This window comes from Brassica napus, chromosome A6 (genome assembly GCF_020379485.1).
Source record: "Brassica napus cultivar Da-Ae chromosome A6, Da-Ae, whole genome shotgun sequence".
NCBI classification, from domain to species: domain Eukaryota; kingdom Viridiplantae; phylum Streptophyta; class Magnoliopsida; order Brassicales; family Brassicaceae; genus Brassica; species Brassica napus.
The window spans coordinates 2,171,030-2,186,834 of NC_063439.1; the positions used below are offsets into that span (position 1 = coordinate 2,171,030).

General features: G+C 37.9%; 3 protein-coding genes and 1 long non-coding RNA gene across 5 annotated transcripts; 1 reads left to right on the forward strand and 3 right to left on the reverse strand.

Moving 5' to 3' along the window:
• Positions 1–1,608: 1,608 nt before the first annotated feature.
• On the reverse strand, positions 1,609–7,962 carry LOC106346135 (presequence protease 2, chloroplastic/mitochondrial-like). Its single transcript, XM_013785389.3, has 18 exons — positions 7,606–7,962; positions 6,816–6,984; positions 6,542–6,716; positions 6,340–6,472; positions 6,195–6,265; positions 5,828–5,911; positions 5,652–5,742; positions 5,034–5,554; positions 4,583–4,966; positions 4,373–4,500; positions 4,031–4,220; positions 3,385–3,468; positions 3,207–3,304; positions 2,843–3,107; positions 2,603–2,765; positions 2,348–2,528; positions 2,190–2,261; positions 1,609–2,105 (listed from the first exon to the last, which is right to left on the reverse strand). Exons 1-18 carry the CDS (start codon positions 7,856–7,858, stop codon positions 1,964–1,966), a joined length of 3,204 nt encoding a protein of 1,067 aa, XP_013640843.2. The 5' UTR covers positions 7,859–7,962; the 3' UTR covers positions 1,609–1,963.
• A 229-nt stretch (positions 7,963–8,191) lies between these two features.
• On the reverse strand, positions 8,192–11,707 carry LOC106346138 (B3 domain-containing protein At1g43171-like). The gene has a single exon (XM_048781970.1). It carries the CDS (start codon positions 8,985–8,987, stop codon positions 8,595–8,597), a length of 393 nt encoding a protein of 130 aa, XP_048637927.1. The 5' UTR covers positions 8,988–11,707; the 3' UTR covers positions 8,192–8,594.
• Positions 11,708–12,301: 594 nt separating this feature from the next.
• LOC111212352 (probable carboxylesterase 3) lies at positions 12,302–13,428 on the reverse strand. Its single transcript, XM_022713876.2, has one exon. It carries the CDS (start codon positions 13,259–13,261, stop codon positions 12,302–12,304), a length of 960 nt encoding a protein of 319 aa, XP_022569597.2. The 5' UTR covers positions 13,262–13,428.
• Positions 13,429–13,640: 212 nt separating this feature from the next.
• LOC106425609 lies at positions 13,641–15,490 on the forward strand. Of its 2 annotated transcripts, XR_007340150.1 has the most exons (4): positions 13,641–14,148; positions 14,264–14,368; positions 14,767–14,921; positions 15,127–15,490. It is a non-coding gene; the product is annotated as an uncharacterized LOC106425609 (long non-coding RNA). The 2 variants fall into 2 exon arrangements; XR_007340149.1 differs by having other exon boundaries at positions 13,653–14,368.
• Positions 15,491–15,805: the final 315 nt, after the last annotated feature.

A 15,805-nucleotide genomic window follows, 5' to 3' on the forward strand; every position in this document is an offset into this window, starting at 1 on the left:
TCAGGATCTAATATGGTGCTGATTTTTATTTCAGTGGTATTGTCGTTCCTCTCAAGTTTTACTGATACACATTTTCGATAATAAGCTCTAATCAGTTACCTACAAGTCATTAGTTATGATCCGCACACATTTGGATAGCGCTATATACCTAGACTAGATCCTAAATTCAAATTAGAATCCTAATTAACTTAAGCCGTGAGGGGACCCTAAAGCATTCAGTGGCTTTCAAGTAACACTTGGAGACACAACTAATAAATGTAATTATCCAAACAGTAGTGTTATTAAATGAGAACAACAAAAAAAACATCTAATGATACAGCTCTTACACGGAATCTACACATATATGTCCAAAATGGGTTATAAGAATTTTACACATAAATGTCATGCTTTGTTTTTTACCCCTTAAGGCAAATAGGGACCATTTTGGATAAATTTGGTTAGTGAAAAAATAATAAATGTGCAATAATTATTGACCGTTACAAATATTGTTTGTGCTGACGAGCCTATTTACTTAGGGTGAAAAATAGAGCATTTATTTAGGGTATACATAAATGTCGATTATATATTTATTCACTATGTTTCAAAATTTTATCAGGATTTTATAAGAAAATAAACTCAAAGTTGACTATAAATACATTATTGTCTATGACTAACAATTTCCAATACTTTAAAATTAATAGTAATTCAGTAAAAGAAAAAAATCAGGGCTATAATTTATGACTAACAATTTTCAAATAATTATTTTTCTAATAACAATATTTTGTTTGGCAGAATGGAATGTTCTTTTTCAAATAAAAATTAATACCAGAGAATATTTGTATCCAGGATGCTGTTATTTCAATGTTACAGATCGGAATCGAAAGTCTATATATGATTACTATGATATTTGATGTTTTTCAAACACAGTGGTGGTGGTGGTATAAGAGAGATGCTTTGATTGTGAGAAACTTTAGCCCTCTTCTTTTTTTGTTCTATGGAAAAGGCTCTTGGTATGTATGTCCTGATGGTGCTTAGTCTTTTGGTGTGTTATTTGGGGTATATACTAGCTTCGGATAAGTAGAAAAGAAGGTAGAAGTATGTTATGGGTCCTTGGTCTGTAACAAATGGTACTTAAGTACTTCAGTTCATGTTAATGCAATTCATAGGTGACAAAAAAAAAACTGTTGTTAATAAAAAAGTATATTTACACTAATCTACCCCCAAAATGTATCCTAGAGATTCTTTTTTTTTTTTTGTAACAAATCCTGGAGATACTTGATGCCTCAAGTTTTAATTTCACTTAAACTGTTTAAGAGCACTTCAAACTCAAAAGTTGCTTACTTGGATTTTTAATAAAATGAAATACTGATATTTTAAATCTAATCACTGAATTAGAAAAAGATTAAACTAAAAACAAATGTCACAGGTTTTTCAAAAAGTACCAGAAAAGTTTAGTATATAAGAAATTTATGTCATTTGTTACACAACATTTTTTAATGTCATTCTCTCTTCAATCTGTATACTTACATTAATATTTTAGTTCAGAAAAACTCTTTAAGAAACACTCGAAGTAGGAAGCATGAAATGCATGAGGAACATGAAACTAAGAAGAGCAGGACACATGGTGAGTTACAGATTCATCTCTTTTTTTTTTGAGAGCCTTTTTTCTTAACAAGCAATGACACAGTTTGCTCAACATTTTGGACCACATGTGAACTAAACAAGGCTTGGCTCAAAATCTAAAAGGTACAAAAAAACATCCTCGAATGCAACAGTAGCCAACCCTGTGGTTTAGTAAAATGGTAAATGTCATAAAGTGAAAGGTAAAAGTGCTTTCATTCCACTATGATAGATCATGATGTTCGCATATAGCTTTGTGAGCATAGTGAAGTAGAACCTAAGAAGGTGAGCTTAGAGATATGATGCCTCGTTCCATGAATCTAAGAAAACTTCTTCCTACTCTTTTTAAGAGGGTCTCTCAGACTCATAGAGCTTTCTTCACTTCGAAAAAATCTGAGCGTTCTTTGTTTGCTGCATCAATGTCTTCTTGTGATGCCACGGCCACTGCAACACCTTTATCTCTAACAGAGTCTACCGCCTCTGCAAATTCCTTAAAGTCCTTCAAACTGTGAGATTAAAAAAAAAAAGAAGCAAGAAGTTAGTTTTGTATTCTGTTCAAGAAAGTGCAAAAACGAGAGAATTATATAAACCTTGTTGATAATATCTCTTCACGCCTTATTTGCCTCTCTTCGTCAGTTACATTAAGCAAATGCCTCAACAAACTGGTGACAGAGAAGGAAAATTATATTCATAACCCATCACTTAAATTTTTGAAAAAAGACAGAACCTGCCGAGTTAAACACCATACCTGCTATAACCTTTGGCATCAGGGAGCTGGTACGAATCAACGTCCCCAATTGTCCCAATAACTGCTTTAGTAAGGGTGTCTTCATCGACGTCAAGGCAACGTAAGAAGTCTCCAGTTCCATCATATATGTCTAGTGTCTTCAGTAAGTTGGGGTCACGGTAAGACAAGAACGAAAACACTCCTGAACAAGACAAAATCCAAAGGTCAGGGCTGAAGGAGAAACCTCTTAACACAACGAAAAGGAAAGGAGTTGACCTGAATGTGAATCAAAATCACAGAAACCTCCATATGCACCACCACTTACACGAACACGGTCCCATAACCATGTGTTACCAATATGCTTTGATATAACATATGAACTCCCATCAAGCTTATATCCACTGCTGTATATATTACCTGCTTTCCCCACATAGTTCACCTGTTCGAGAAGGCGCATATAAGAGAACACACACCAAAGGACACATGAATATGCAGAAGGGTTTTCATTTTGTTTACCTGAGTTGGTATTACAATAGCTTCATTTCTCAGAGGAAGCCGTGCATCCCAAGTAACTTGTCCACTAGAAGGCTTTTCAGGGAGTGAATCAAGGAACTTCCCAACAAATTTCTCCGTGCTTGTGAGGGACTTCCCATCAGCAGTCATATTGACTATGCAACCATTCTTAGAAAGGAGAGACGTTCTGATTTCTTCAAGTGAGGATGAGATCCCTTCCCAGTCTTGATCCACCTTCTGTTCCAGAGTATGTAGAAACTCAATGTAACTAAAGAAAAGAGAAAAGTAAAAAGTCTATTAGGCTTTTACTAGTTTCAGAAGCAGATTAAAACTAACATATTACGAAAAGAGTTATCAAAGTTCCAACCTGAGACCATTCATCTGTTCAGACATCCATCCAGCAGCGTTCAACATTGCGTCCATCCTCGCAGCAGCGATTCCTTGACCACTTCCTCTCAATCGGTTCTATAAAGAACACGAGTTAGTGTTATATTACTACCACGGAGTTCTGTTTAGAATGCTAAAGGAAGAAAGATCTACGTTACCTCCATCCCTGCTCTACTCTGGGAGATGAATTGTTTAAACCGCTGTTTATCTGTAAATCGAACTTCTTGCAGCACACAGTTCATCTGCAGCAAGACAAAAGCAAACGAAGCTTAAGTACCAATCTAGAATTTCAAGAATCGCATAGCTCTTCTATCAAACTAAGGTTACATTCTATTGTCTGCAGTGTTTCCTCCTTTAGAAGCTCGAAAGCTGGGATTAGCCAAGTGATTATGATTATATTCAGCCTAAAACTAGTAATAACAATTTTCAAGTAGTGAGTGGTTGTCTATACTCTACGTTGAACAAACAAACTAACAGCAGACACTGCTATATAAATGGGACGAGCACTGCTTTAAGAGGGAAAAATCAAGAGACATAAGAGATATTCTAAAGATATAGACACAAATAAAAGAGACATCTTTTGATTTCTGGTACGATGAATGGATAACGAGCATGATCAGAGACACAAAAATAACGAGTTAGACGACATGAGGCAAAAGTTACACAACTTGCACTATATTTCTTGAGGACCCAAAAAAACTGTAGCTGTATCAGCTACAAGACTCTACATTGCCTATCTCAAGTCTCAAGAAAGGAAAATCTCAAGCTAACATGTGATACGTTAAAGATGTTAAAAACAAGTACCAGGTTAAAAAGGTCTTCAGCCCGTCCAACCATGGATTTTCCACGGACAATAATTTTGCTACATGGAACATCACTGCCCCAGACAGAGGATGTAAAGGGATAAACTGTTATCCCTCCAGTTTTCCTTCCAATCAACTGATTAAGCTGTACAAAACTCATATCTTGCGTGCCCATCTCCAGTAAAGATTGACTGTCAGACAGAAGCAGCATAAAAAAGGTTTGATCATAAGAGCAGTACTTCTTTTAACATTTTCACTATTAGCAATTCTGGAAAAGTGAAGTGAAAATCACAAAAGCAGAATGAAAAGGTTTGATCATAAGAGGTAGAGGTCAACAAGTTACCAGAAGAGGGGTACTAGCGGAAGAAGCGCATGCCTCAGTGAGCCCATATCAAAGACTACTTCAGTGTATAGTATATCATTTGTAAAAAGATCATGCCGCAAGACCTTCACGCCATTAATATCTCCAACCTATACAGCATTATATCAGAATCAAGCTGAGAAAGATGTTAAGAATCCAACAAAATCAGAGAGGTAGTAGTATAATAATCACCTCAGTGGGAACATATGTAGGTTTCTTTGGAATGTCCCTCAAATTTAAACTTGGAACGCATTTCAGTGCTTCGGGAGAGTCAGGAGTCTCTTGCTTCAATCTCAACTCCTCTGTGGCACGCGCTAGTTCTGCAAGCTCCTCGTCTGTCATACTTGCTTTAACTTTTTGCAGAATATTTTTCTCCTCCACTTCCTCTTGAGAAGCCTTTTCTAGATCAGGCTGCATCTCGATGGTAACACAGTGAGGGTTGTTCAAAATGAACTTCTCTATCAGCGGGGAAAAGACAGCCTTGGATCCTTCCTCAGCTATTCTAGCTTTCAAGGTCTTCAATGGTTCCTCATACTTTAATGGCTCAAAAGGATCCATGTCGTATATCCATTTCCCCTAAACAACACAGCACTAAAATAAGAAACGATACAGAGAAACATAAGTAAAAGGCAGATAAACTCACAATTGATTGGAGCATAAGTGATAAACCACGAGGGGACGACCCTGTATTGTTTTCTCTCATAGAAAACTCAATGGTGTTCATGGATGCCTCAACAGCATCAGTGTCAAACCCCTCATCTGCCAATTTTCTCAGAGTACTCATGATCAGCTCTTCAACCTTTTGTACCTTATCATCGGAAACACCTTTCAAACCAACACTGAACTGGGGCTGGAGAAGTTCGTCTTCCACCCCACTGTTGACAAGAGCTTCTCCTAATCCGCTCTCCAACAAGATTTTTCTCAATGGCGAAGCAGGAGTCCCAAGCATTAGGTGATCTAAGAATCCAAGCGCGAGCTGAGTTTGTAAGTCCAGTGGCTTTTCAGAGAGTAGCCAGTTGAGGCACACCATATGCTTCTTCTTAAGGTCACCATCTCCACCAGCAGGATATTTTTCGACGATTCTGCGAGGCCCAGAGAATAGCTTCTGTGGTTCAACCTTTGAGCTATCTCGAGCTGGGCTTGCATCAAACATGTCCAAATATTCTGCACAAATTAGGAACACAGAGATCATTTACTGTAACATAAATCAAGAAAAGGATAATCTCGTACTGAAAATACAATATAAGATACGGCTGTTTACCACTCAGGACTTTGAGGCGTTGAACTGGATCATCATCTCCGTAGAACCATATTCTGGCATTGCTCGGGTGATAATACTGACGGTGGAACTCCTGGAATTTTGAACATTAGAAGAATAATATAGTACATATCATACTACTCCGTGAGTAAGTTAAGCACATGAAGGACTTGACAAACCTTAAATTTATCGAATGTAAGCTTCGGGATGTCCTTTGGATCACCTCCACTGTCAACACCGTATGTATTTTCTGGGCATAAGGCCTATTATAAGAGAACAGAAGATAAACTAAGTATACAATTCCATAAGAACCACTGAACCAAAGAATAATGAAAGCACATTAGCAGACAGTGAAGCGATGTTCTGTGAGAAGTATCAAAGTGATAAGTGATGACCAGTGTAAGAAACCAACAACTTATCGAATATCTATATACACAATTGACACACATTTAATCAGGTACACTACACATCCACTCGAACCCTTTACAGAAATTCATCTTAGAAATAGATTGGTAGAAGAAATTGTTTGTAACAATCAAAACTTGCCTGTTGAGTAATCCGCCCTAGTATATTATCAGGCTGTGAATAGACACCTTTCATCTCATTAAAAACAACCCCTGATATGTGGAAACATTAACAAAGAGAGCAAGTTAACAAAAGCCAAAGCTTAAAACTGTAAGAGATAGAGAACCTTTGTAAGAAATGTCTTCAGAAGGATGATTAAGCTCATAGTGCCAACCCTCCTGCTGAAAAGTGTGAACATCGTCCACGCACTTGGGGAAAAACACAGCGTCCAAGTATACATCGACAAGATTGTAGAAATCCTAGCATAGATAGAGATGAAATCATTGAAATGTGATCAGAAAAAAAAGAGAATTTATGTATTATAATACCTTTGTATTTGTGGAAGCAACAGGGTAGCAAGTCCTATCAGGATATGTGAATGCATTTAGGAAAGTATACAAGCTCCCTTTCAATAACTCCACAAATGGCTCTTTAAGAGGGTACTTTCTTGAACCGCATAATACGCTATGTTCCAGTATGTGAGGAATGCCAGTGGAATCCTTCCTGCATCAAGAAAGAAGAACAGAACAGAACTTTCAAGTCACACTCACATATACTAAAGATTAACTAGTATAGCAAGACAGATTCATGTGTACTACTTACGGAGGAGTCCTGAAAACGACGCCAAAGACCTTGTTCTCATCATCGTTTGAAACAGACATGACTTCGCAACCGGTCTTCTTGTGTCTGAAGAGAACAGCCTTGGATTTGCACTCTGAGATGAACTCTTCCCGCGATTTCTCAAATCCAAGCTTCTCAGCTTCATCCTGACCTACATTCCATCAAAACTTCAGATCTATCCTAAATTGGAGACCGTATAAGCTAAGTAAACAGACAGTAACATCAACTAAAAACACAACATGTCACAAAAGATCTAATTTTTTCTGTATAAACAAAAACAGAAAAAAAAAATCACAATTCGATAATTCAAACAAAAAGCTAAGGAGAAACAGACAGTAACATCAACTAAAAACACAACATGTCACAAAAGATCTAATTTTTTTCTATATAAACAAAAACAGATAAAAAATCACAATTCGATAATTCAAACAAAAAGCTAAGGAAACAGACAGTAACATCAACTAAAAACACAACATGTCCACAAAAGATCTAATTTTTTTCTATATAAACAAAAACAGAAAAAATCACATTCGATAATTCAAACAAAAAGCTAAGGAAACAGACAGTAACATCAACTAAAAAACACAACATGGTCACAAAAGATCAAATTTTTTATATATAAACAAAAACAGATAAAATCACAATTCGAAAATTCAAACAAAAAGCTAAGGAAACAGACAGTAACATCAACTAAAAACACAACATGTCCACAAAAGATCTAATTTTTTCTATATAAACAAAAACAGATAAAATCACAATTCGATAATTCTACCGGGATAAGAAGTTGCGGTTTGTGTAGAGACGGCGAGAGAGAACTGCCCACTGAGACAGCCACTCGCGGCGGCGGGGAGCAGCCTTAAACCACGGCGTAGAAAGAGCTCGCTTCCAGTTCCAGCAGCTGATAGCCGGCGAATGTTGCGGCCTGTCGCTGGAGAAGAGCGAGAGAAGTAGGAGCGAGGGAAAAGACGGAAGAAGAGAGAGGTGGAGGCATTGGAGGAGGAACGAGTTAACGATCGGAGGAGCATGGCTACTTTTCTCCGGCGGCGAAAGAGGTTTTATTCAAGGTTTTTGCTCGATCGATCGATAGAAGAGGGAAATTAAAAATAAATAAATGAAAAATGATTTTTTTTTTACTGCAATGCATATATTATTATTATATAGGGTTTGATTAGTGACATTAGTTTTCATTGATTAAGTTTGAGTTAGACTTGTAATTCAAAAATGTTACCAATTATGCATTAAATTTAGCTTTTTGATTTTAGGTTTGATTTAAGATGTGTTGTGCTTGAGTTATAATTTTGACTTAGGCCCTTTATAAATTTGCTAACTCAAAACATAAACCTACATCAACCAAAATCTATTGTTTTAAAAATTGAGTTATAAATTTGATTGATTTTTTTTTGTTTAAAAAAAATGATAATGGTGAACAAATCTTTTACAAAATATACAACGTAGATTTGGGAATATTGGTGATGGGGGTCCGTGATGGGGAGGGGGAGGGGGAATCGAGTGGAGCAACGTTCCTTTTTTGTATATGTGATGATTTTCATTAACCTTGCGCAGATATGTTTTTTGAAATTCAAGATATTTCAATTAAATTTATTAAAAATTAGGGAAAATAACACTTAACTAAGAAAATATGAATGAAATCTAAAATACAATAATTAATTAGAGCCATTACGAATGAAATCCAAAAACATAATTAACTAGAGCTATTAATTAATAATAAAAACCTAAGAGGTAGACGCATGTGCGCTACACTTAAATCATTAGAAGAGTGTACTGAAAATTGAGAACAATGAATCTCTTGTAACCACGATGCCAGTAGAGCTTCAGTTCTTGGCCTTCTTCGAGATCCAAAGAATACTTCATTGTGCTCCAACCTTTTCCAAAAACATATTTGGTGTCGTCGTTAACACGCTTTATGGTGACTTTGTATTCGTCTTCTTCCGTTGCATCATAAACATCCACTTCCTTACCGTTTCTTAAACCCTCATCTGTAACACCATCCATCACCGCGAGAACTGACTCAATTTGTTCTCTCGGTAACACCATATTTTGTACATAATCAGTGTTTGTCAGTTGTTTTGTTATTATCATAGCAGGATGGATGGGTTCGACAGTATCAATAGGATATAAAGCACCAATGATCATATTGATGTTTTTTAAAGAAAAAACTAGAGATAGCTATTGAAAGTAAAAGAAAGAAGAATATTTGTGTAGTTTTTTTTTGTCTGTTAGACAGAAACATATATATATATATATACCCGGATTAACCTGAGAAGAAAGGAAATACAAGAAAAATAGGAACTCCAAAGAAATCAGAAATATTCCGTTTAAAAAAAAGGCGAAATCGTCCATATTTTTGCTAAATGATCTATTAATACTGAAATGAAAAATGGAAAGAGGAGGAGCAATGTAGCTTGGGAAGCAAGTCATGATGTCATGAGCAGAGAGGTATGTTTACATAAAAGCATAACAGGAAGAATAGAAATACAAGAGAAGAAGAAATAGAAAAATCTCTCGTTAACAAAACTTAAAATTGTCTATATATTTTTATTGGAAATTCTGAGACTTGAAAACTCACGACATGGCTGGTTGGTTTCTCGTATCCAACGGTATTGTGATCAGAAAGTTTTAAAACATGTCTCTCATTTTCTTAATTGACGGAGCACTCAGCAAAAAATCTGCAACAACTTTGGGACTTGGAATCTTGTGCTGTGTAGTTTGGTAGTTGACTCTTGTTGCTTAAGAGATGGGGAGTTAGACTTGTGAATCAAGAACTTGCAAATGGTGGAGGTTGTTGCTTAGGTTGCTCTTGGAAGAACCGTTGTTCTTGTTTGGTATAGGTGACCAGATTAAGCCAGCTGAAAGATGATCGTCTTGAGGTGCTTCTTGAAAGATGCAGATGAGATGCATTCTTCCATTTGCAGACTGTGTAGCTTTCATATGACCTTCTTGAGAAACATCGATCAGGAAGCCTTCTTCTTTTGACTCTGAATGTCTCCCTCCCAGTTAAGAGAAGAGAACATAAATCATTCAAACAGAAGGTCTTGCGCACTGTCGTTCTTACTATTAACAATGCGGTTTTGCGTCAAGAGTTTGCGTTAGAGATACATGAACTAGAACACACACACAAGTGAAAGCTTTGTGGAAAATGTATCAAATGGTTACAAACTGGAGAGAAGTGGAAATGCAAACAATGAAAAGTTTCCAGCTTTGACAAATACAACTTTGACAACAATGACATTCAAGCAAAAGCAGAACATAAAACCCAAAACCAAGTTTAAGAAACTGAGAGGATACACTCACACACATATGACATATGCAACGGGGATTCGGAGCCTCATTCATCAGCTTCCTTACTCCTGTTCGTGTCTCTGAAACTCTCTTAATGTGAGAATTTCCGAATCCTTCTTTAATGGGGCTTCTCCAACTATACTTCGAAACAGTTCCCACGCTTCATTCCTTGGCAAACAATCAATTTGCAACTTATCATCAGCTCTCATGTGTCTGCAAACTTCCTTTTTACGAGTGGTGAAAACTATCTTCGATCCATTTTCTTGAGTTGGACGTGGAACTCCAATCTTGTTCAAATCTACCGCGCTCCACAGATCATCTAAGAGCAGTATGAATTTCTTTCTTCTTAGGATATTCTCTATGAAAGATGCTTTCTTCTCTTCTGTTTCCTTTTCCAATTCTTGGTCAGCACGTAATCGGAATCAGTGTCGGAGCGAACCAAATGAGCTTTCGCAAAAGGATTTAACACGTGAACTGATGTGATTAGTAATCAGTTTGATCATATTGGATTGGATTAATTGAAATTCTAAGGGGACCAAGCACCGTATACCAATCTCTTGTGTGCGCATTTGGAAATATCATTCTCTATCTACTATAGTATTATGCAAAGACTTAATCAATATATTCGTAAAGAAAAATATGAATTATCATGCCTGCCCTTAAGTTGCAGGTTTCAATGTCTCAAACGAGAGACATCTTATCATGCAACAAAGTAAAAAGAACTACCATATAAGCCTCTCCTGCGGCTGCAGTGTATCATTAGGGTCTGATCTTTGGAATAGGCACGTAAAGTTATAATCTACTGTTCTTCCCAAATGTCGCAATGATCTGTGGAGGCCGTGCATAGAGCCAATGAACATCTAACATATCAGGGAATCGTCTCAATGAGTACCGAGTTTATCAGAACCCATACCTTGATTTAGCAAAGAAACAAATCAGAAACTGGACCATTGTAGACTGAAGAATAGAAAACGGCGTCGTTGGAAGTGAGATGTTATTTTTAGTTGTTAAACGTCCCACATCGGAACAAACAAGCTTTTCTCTGTTGTATATATAAGATTAACTCGCAAGAAGTGCACGTCGAGCTTGGTAACGCGGGCTTGTGATCCGAGTGGAGACAACAAGATGTTGGAACTATGGGCCGATCTCATTAGGCCGGGTTCGGGTTGGCTATTCACTGGCCTGCCCATTCCAAGTCGGGAGTTGAGGGTTCGGGCTCGAGCGAAGGCTTGTGGTTCGGGCACTCTTAGAGCGGAGGAGACTGCGTGAGGCTGGTTTCACAGAGCAGCGTCCACCTCCCGCTTTCGACGGTGGAAGGATCACGGGCCGGTGCCTTCTGAGCCCACTATGACCTAATAAGCTGGTTTCAACTGGACCAACATCTTTTTATTTTTCACCACGAGAAACGACATCAACAGCTACGGAGTTCAAACATTGCATCCAAATTCGCAGACAACTACTTTTTAACATGTGCGAGAATGTTTTGTGAGATTATTAAAGAACAGGCCATGCTGATGCCTGAGACGGAGCCTCTTCAGATTCATTTTACTATACCATCGTATCTGCTATTAACATCTCATTACTAGGCCATGCTGATGCCTGAGACGACAACTTTTTAACATGTGCGAGAATGTTTTGTGAGATTATTAAAGAACAGGCCATGCTAAGCTATTACTATTAGTATCACCTAACTTGATCACGGGCCGGTGCCTTCTGAGCCCACTATGACCTAATAAGCTGGTTTCAACTGGACCAACATCTTTTTATTTTTCACCACGAGAAACGACATCAACAGCTACGCAGTTCAAACATTGCATCCAAATTCGCAGACAACTACTTTTTAACATGTGCGAGAATGTTTTGTGAGATTATTAAAGAACAGGCCATGCTGATGCCTGAGACGGAGCCTCTTCAGATTCATTTTACTATACCATCGTATCTGCTATTAACATCTCATTACTAGGCCATGCTGATGCCTGAGACGACAACTTTTTAACATGTGCGAGAATGTTTTGTGAGATTATTAAAGAACAGGCCATGCTAAGCTATTACTATTAGTATCACCTAACTTGATGTAATTTTTATATTCATCAAAATGAGGCATCAAAATATTTTTATATCATCTTTTAATTCCATACTTAAGCAACAAGAAACAAATATTACTACTCTTAATTAACAGAAGATGATATGAACTCAACAAATGTCTTCATCAACTTCAAAGCATTTTCAGAATCAGGGTTATGGATATGGAAGCAATGTCCTTCCTCTTCTTCCTCCACCACTTCCAACTCTCCCTTCCACCCACTCCTCTCCAGCTTCGCCGCGTAAGCCAACCCTTGCCGTCCAAACACATCTTTTCCAGCAACCGCAACCAAAACCCTCTCACATCCCAGTCCGGATATATCCGACCCGGATCCGACAACATTCAACCACGGATCATCCACCCCATCTACACTATTCGGACTCGCCAGCTCCCAAACTTCTGCCACTTGGCTTCTGATTCTTTCATCTTGCACCTCTTTCTCGTCGACCGGATCTTTCCCCCAAAAACCTGGATGCACCATAGCAACTCCTTTGATTCTAGGGTGGAGCTTCTCTTTGCCTGCTCTTATCGCCATGTGATGAGATATGTTAGCTCCGGCGCTATCTCCGGCGACAAAGACTCTGCCAAAGTCAGCGAGTTCATTGATCCAAACCTCTTCACCAAACCCATCAGAATGAGAAAATATCCACTGAATGGCCGCCCAAGAATCTTCATACGCCGCCGGTATCGGATGCTCCGGTGCGCGGCGGTATTGAACTGACGCGGCGAGGCAGTTAGAGGTTTTGACGACCTCTGCGAGGTAGTTATGGTAAACAGGGGAGAAAGGGGACTCCATGATGTAAGCTCCGCCGTGGAAGTAGATAAGTAAAGCTAGTTTTTCACCGGTGGCGAGTTTTGTCGATTTATGAGGGAGGAAGAGACGTACGGAGAGGTTATGCTCGGTTGAGTACACGACGTCTTTTGTCACGACGTCGTTTTGGGGGTCTAGTGAGGTTGGGATGACGTCGTTGCCGCTAAGTCGCTCGACGCGGCCGTCTTTGTGTATTCTGATGGATGGAAGATGAGAAGTACGATGAGGTTCCATCTTTGTTTTTTTTTTGGAGAAGATAGTGAAAGTAAAAAAATGGTCGAAATTGTGATAACACGTAATATGATGGCATCGTTACTAGCATGTTATATATTGGTGATTGAGAAAGTTATATTTCTTTTCTAAAATGTTAAATTAAATTTACTTTAATTTAGATTTGTCCCTTGGAAAGCCAAAGTTTTGGCAGATTCCATAGCCAAAAGAGGACTTAATACTTTTTCGGTTACATCAGTTACTGGTAACATGCATGTGTCAATACAGAGGACGTATTTGAAACGAAAGTGTGTTACTGGTTTTTGCTATTGCGATTAAAATTGGACTACAAGTCTCATATGGCCAGAAACATCTAATTATATAAAGTATAGTTCCTTCTCTCCAGGACCTTCCACATCAGCAGACACGTCAGAAATTCGCTTCATGTCGTTGCGACACGTGTCGAGTGTGGACTAAACGCACAGTTTCATTTAAAATCTCGATTTATTGGGCTTCATATGTATAGCATCCAATCTTAAGTGTTTTGGGCTTACAAATATGATGGGTGTATGCAGCCCGATTTAGGTTTCGTCTTTCCTCTACGTTATACGGCGACTCCTGATCTTCACCCCTATTAATTCAAACAACCACGATGAGGGACGGGATTCAGCCTTGATGCTTCTTCTTAGACTGCCACCTAGATAAATAGGTCTCTGAAAATGTGACACGTGTCATATTTTTTTAGTTAAACATTTTTAAGTGGGCTTACGATATGGTCTTGGAAAACTGATTTCACTCTCATGGTTAGCTGAAACGAAGAGTCATCTTCAACGCAGGCATCAACTATTGTCGATCTAATCTTTAATGCTTTCCCATTTACTGCCTTCATCACAATCTTAAGCTATAAAAAGGTCTGTTCTGCACCGCTAAAATCATCATTTCCTTTCTCTCATTCATTAGCTTTCTAAGAGATCTATCTTCCAAAATGGCTAATTCTTCTGTCCTCTTTTCCGATTTGACGATCAGCCGATTAACTTCCACCGTCGAGGTCCGCCTCCTTAGGTTCTGAGAAGCCAGGGATGTGAAGCGCGGCGAGTTAATGGGGTTCACATGCTCCTCCTCGACTCTCAGGTAACTCCGCCGCCAGAATCTTAAAATTTTGGGTAGATGATGATTCTTTTGTTGATTTTTCTGTCTCGCGTTTTTCATGTGTTGATGATTATACAGCTTTTAGACCTTATGTTTCGTTCACTGGAAATCCATTTATTCGTTTTTCATTACTAAATTTTCTTCCCATGCGCTTTTGTTTTTTTTTTTAAATTATTGGACGACAAGTATTAATAATTGAAAACGACGATTACTGATTTGCTCGGTAATTACGTCACCTCTGATGACCTCCCCCTCAGATGTTCATCTCAAAATGTCATCGAATGCTCCATTTCTAGGATGCTCGCATCATCAAATAGAGTGGTGAGGTGTTTTATAACTGAATAATCTATTGATTGTTTATTCTGTTTTTGTTGTGTTAGTTCCAGGTTGGGAAGCTTCAGAATTGCGCCTCAAGTCATGGGATGAACCTTGGAAGCTGTGGTATGTTGTTCTCGAATTGAAAAACATGGTGATGACTCAGGGCAATATGCTTCAAGCCGAACTGATGTTTCCAAACCCTGAACGCATTTGAAAGGTAATATACAAACATGTCCCAAGCTCTTGCTTCTAATTAAGTTGTTGAAAATGGATGAATGTTTTTAAGAAAAATATTTTTTTTTAGAAAATGGTCTTTTATTTCTGGAGACCTAACAAAAGCATATATCCTCGGTACTTTATTAGCATGGGAGATATGGGATTATTATTGGTGAATCCTAAGTTAGTTGCATCTCTCATAATAGGTGAAGAGTTCTGTATGCTGACAGAGAGAGCGGTTGAGGAACCCAATCTCAGAAGATCAGCCGAGATGAAGAATATTTTCTATGACCCATTGTGCTTCGTTTGAGTTTTTTCATATTTGGGATTAAGAAGTAAACAATAGCATTCAAGCGACTGAAGAAGACAATTTTTTTCTTTTAGGACTGGTCTAATAATTATAATTTGTGTTTGGCAATATAACTGTTTGTTCGGTAGCATACGCAGGTTTCTATAAAACCATGGTTGGTGTTTATGCTGAGTATTCATATCCTTCTATCTTCCTTATGATGAGGAAGGTAAGGTATGGTATTAACTTATTTATATCTACGAATCCGATGTTGTGGGTGATGCATATTAAGCTTTTTCGTTTCTAGATTATCAATTTTTGATACTTTCCAAAAAAGTTGACTTTGAGATTATTCTCTGACGATTTAATCATGCACGCAAGAGACTGTAACAAATCAAAACACACATGTGGAGGTCGAACATGATGAGACAAGAGTTTTCTATAATCATAAGCACAATATTTGAATTTTTTGGGATAAGCGACAAACTTTTCTAATAATAGTAGAAATGTGGGGGAGGCCATTTTAAGAAATGCATTGAACGATTCAAACTTCTAATGCTCACCGAGTAAAACACCACATGAGCAAGGAAAATGGT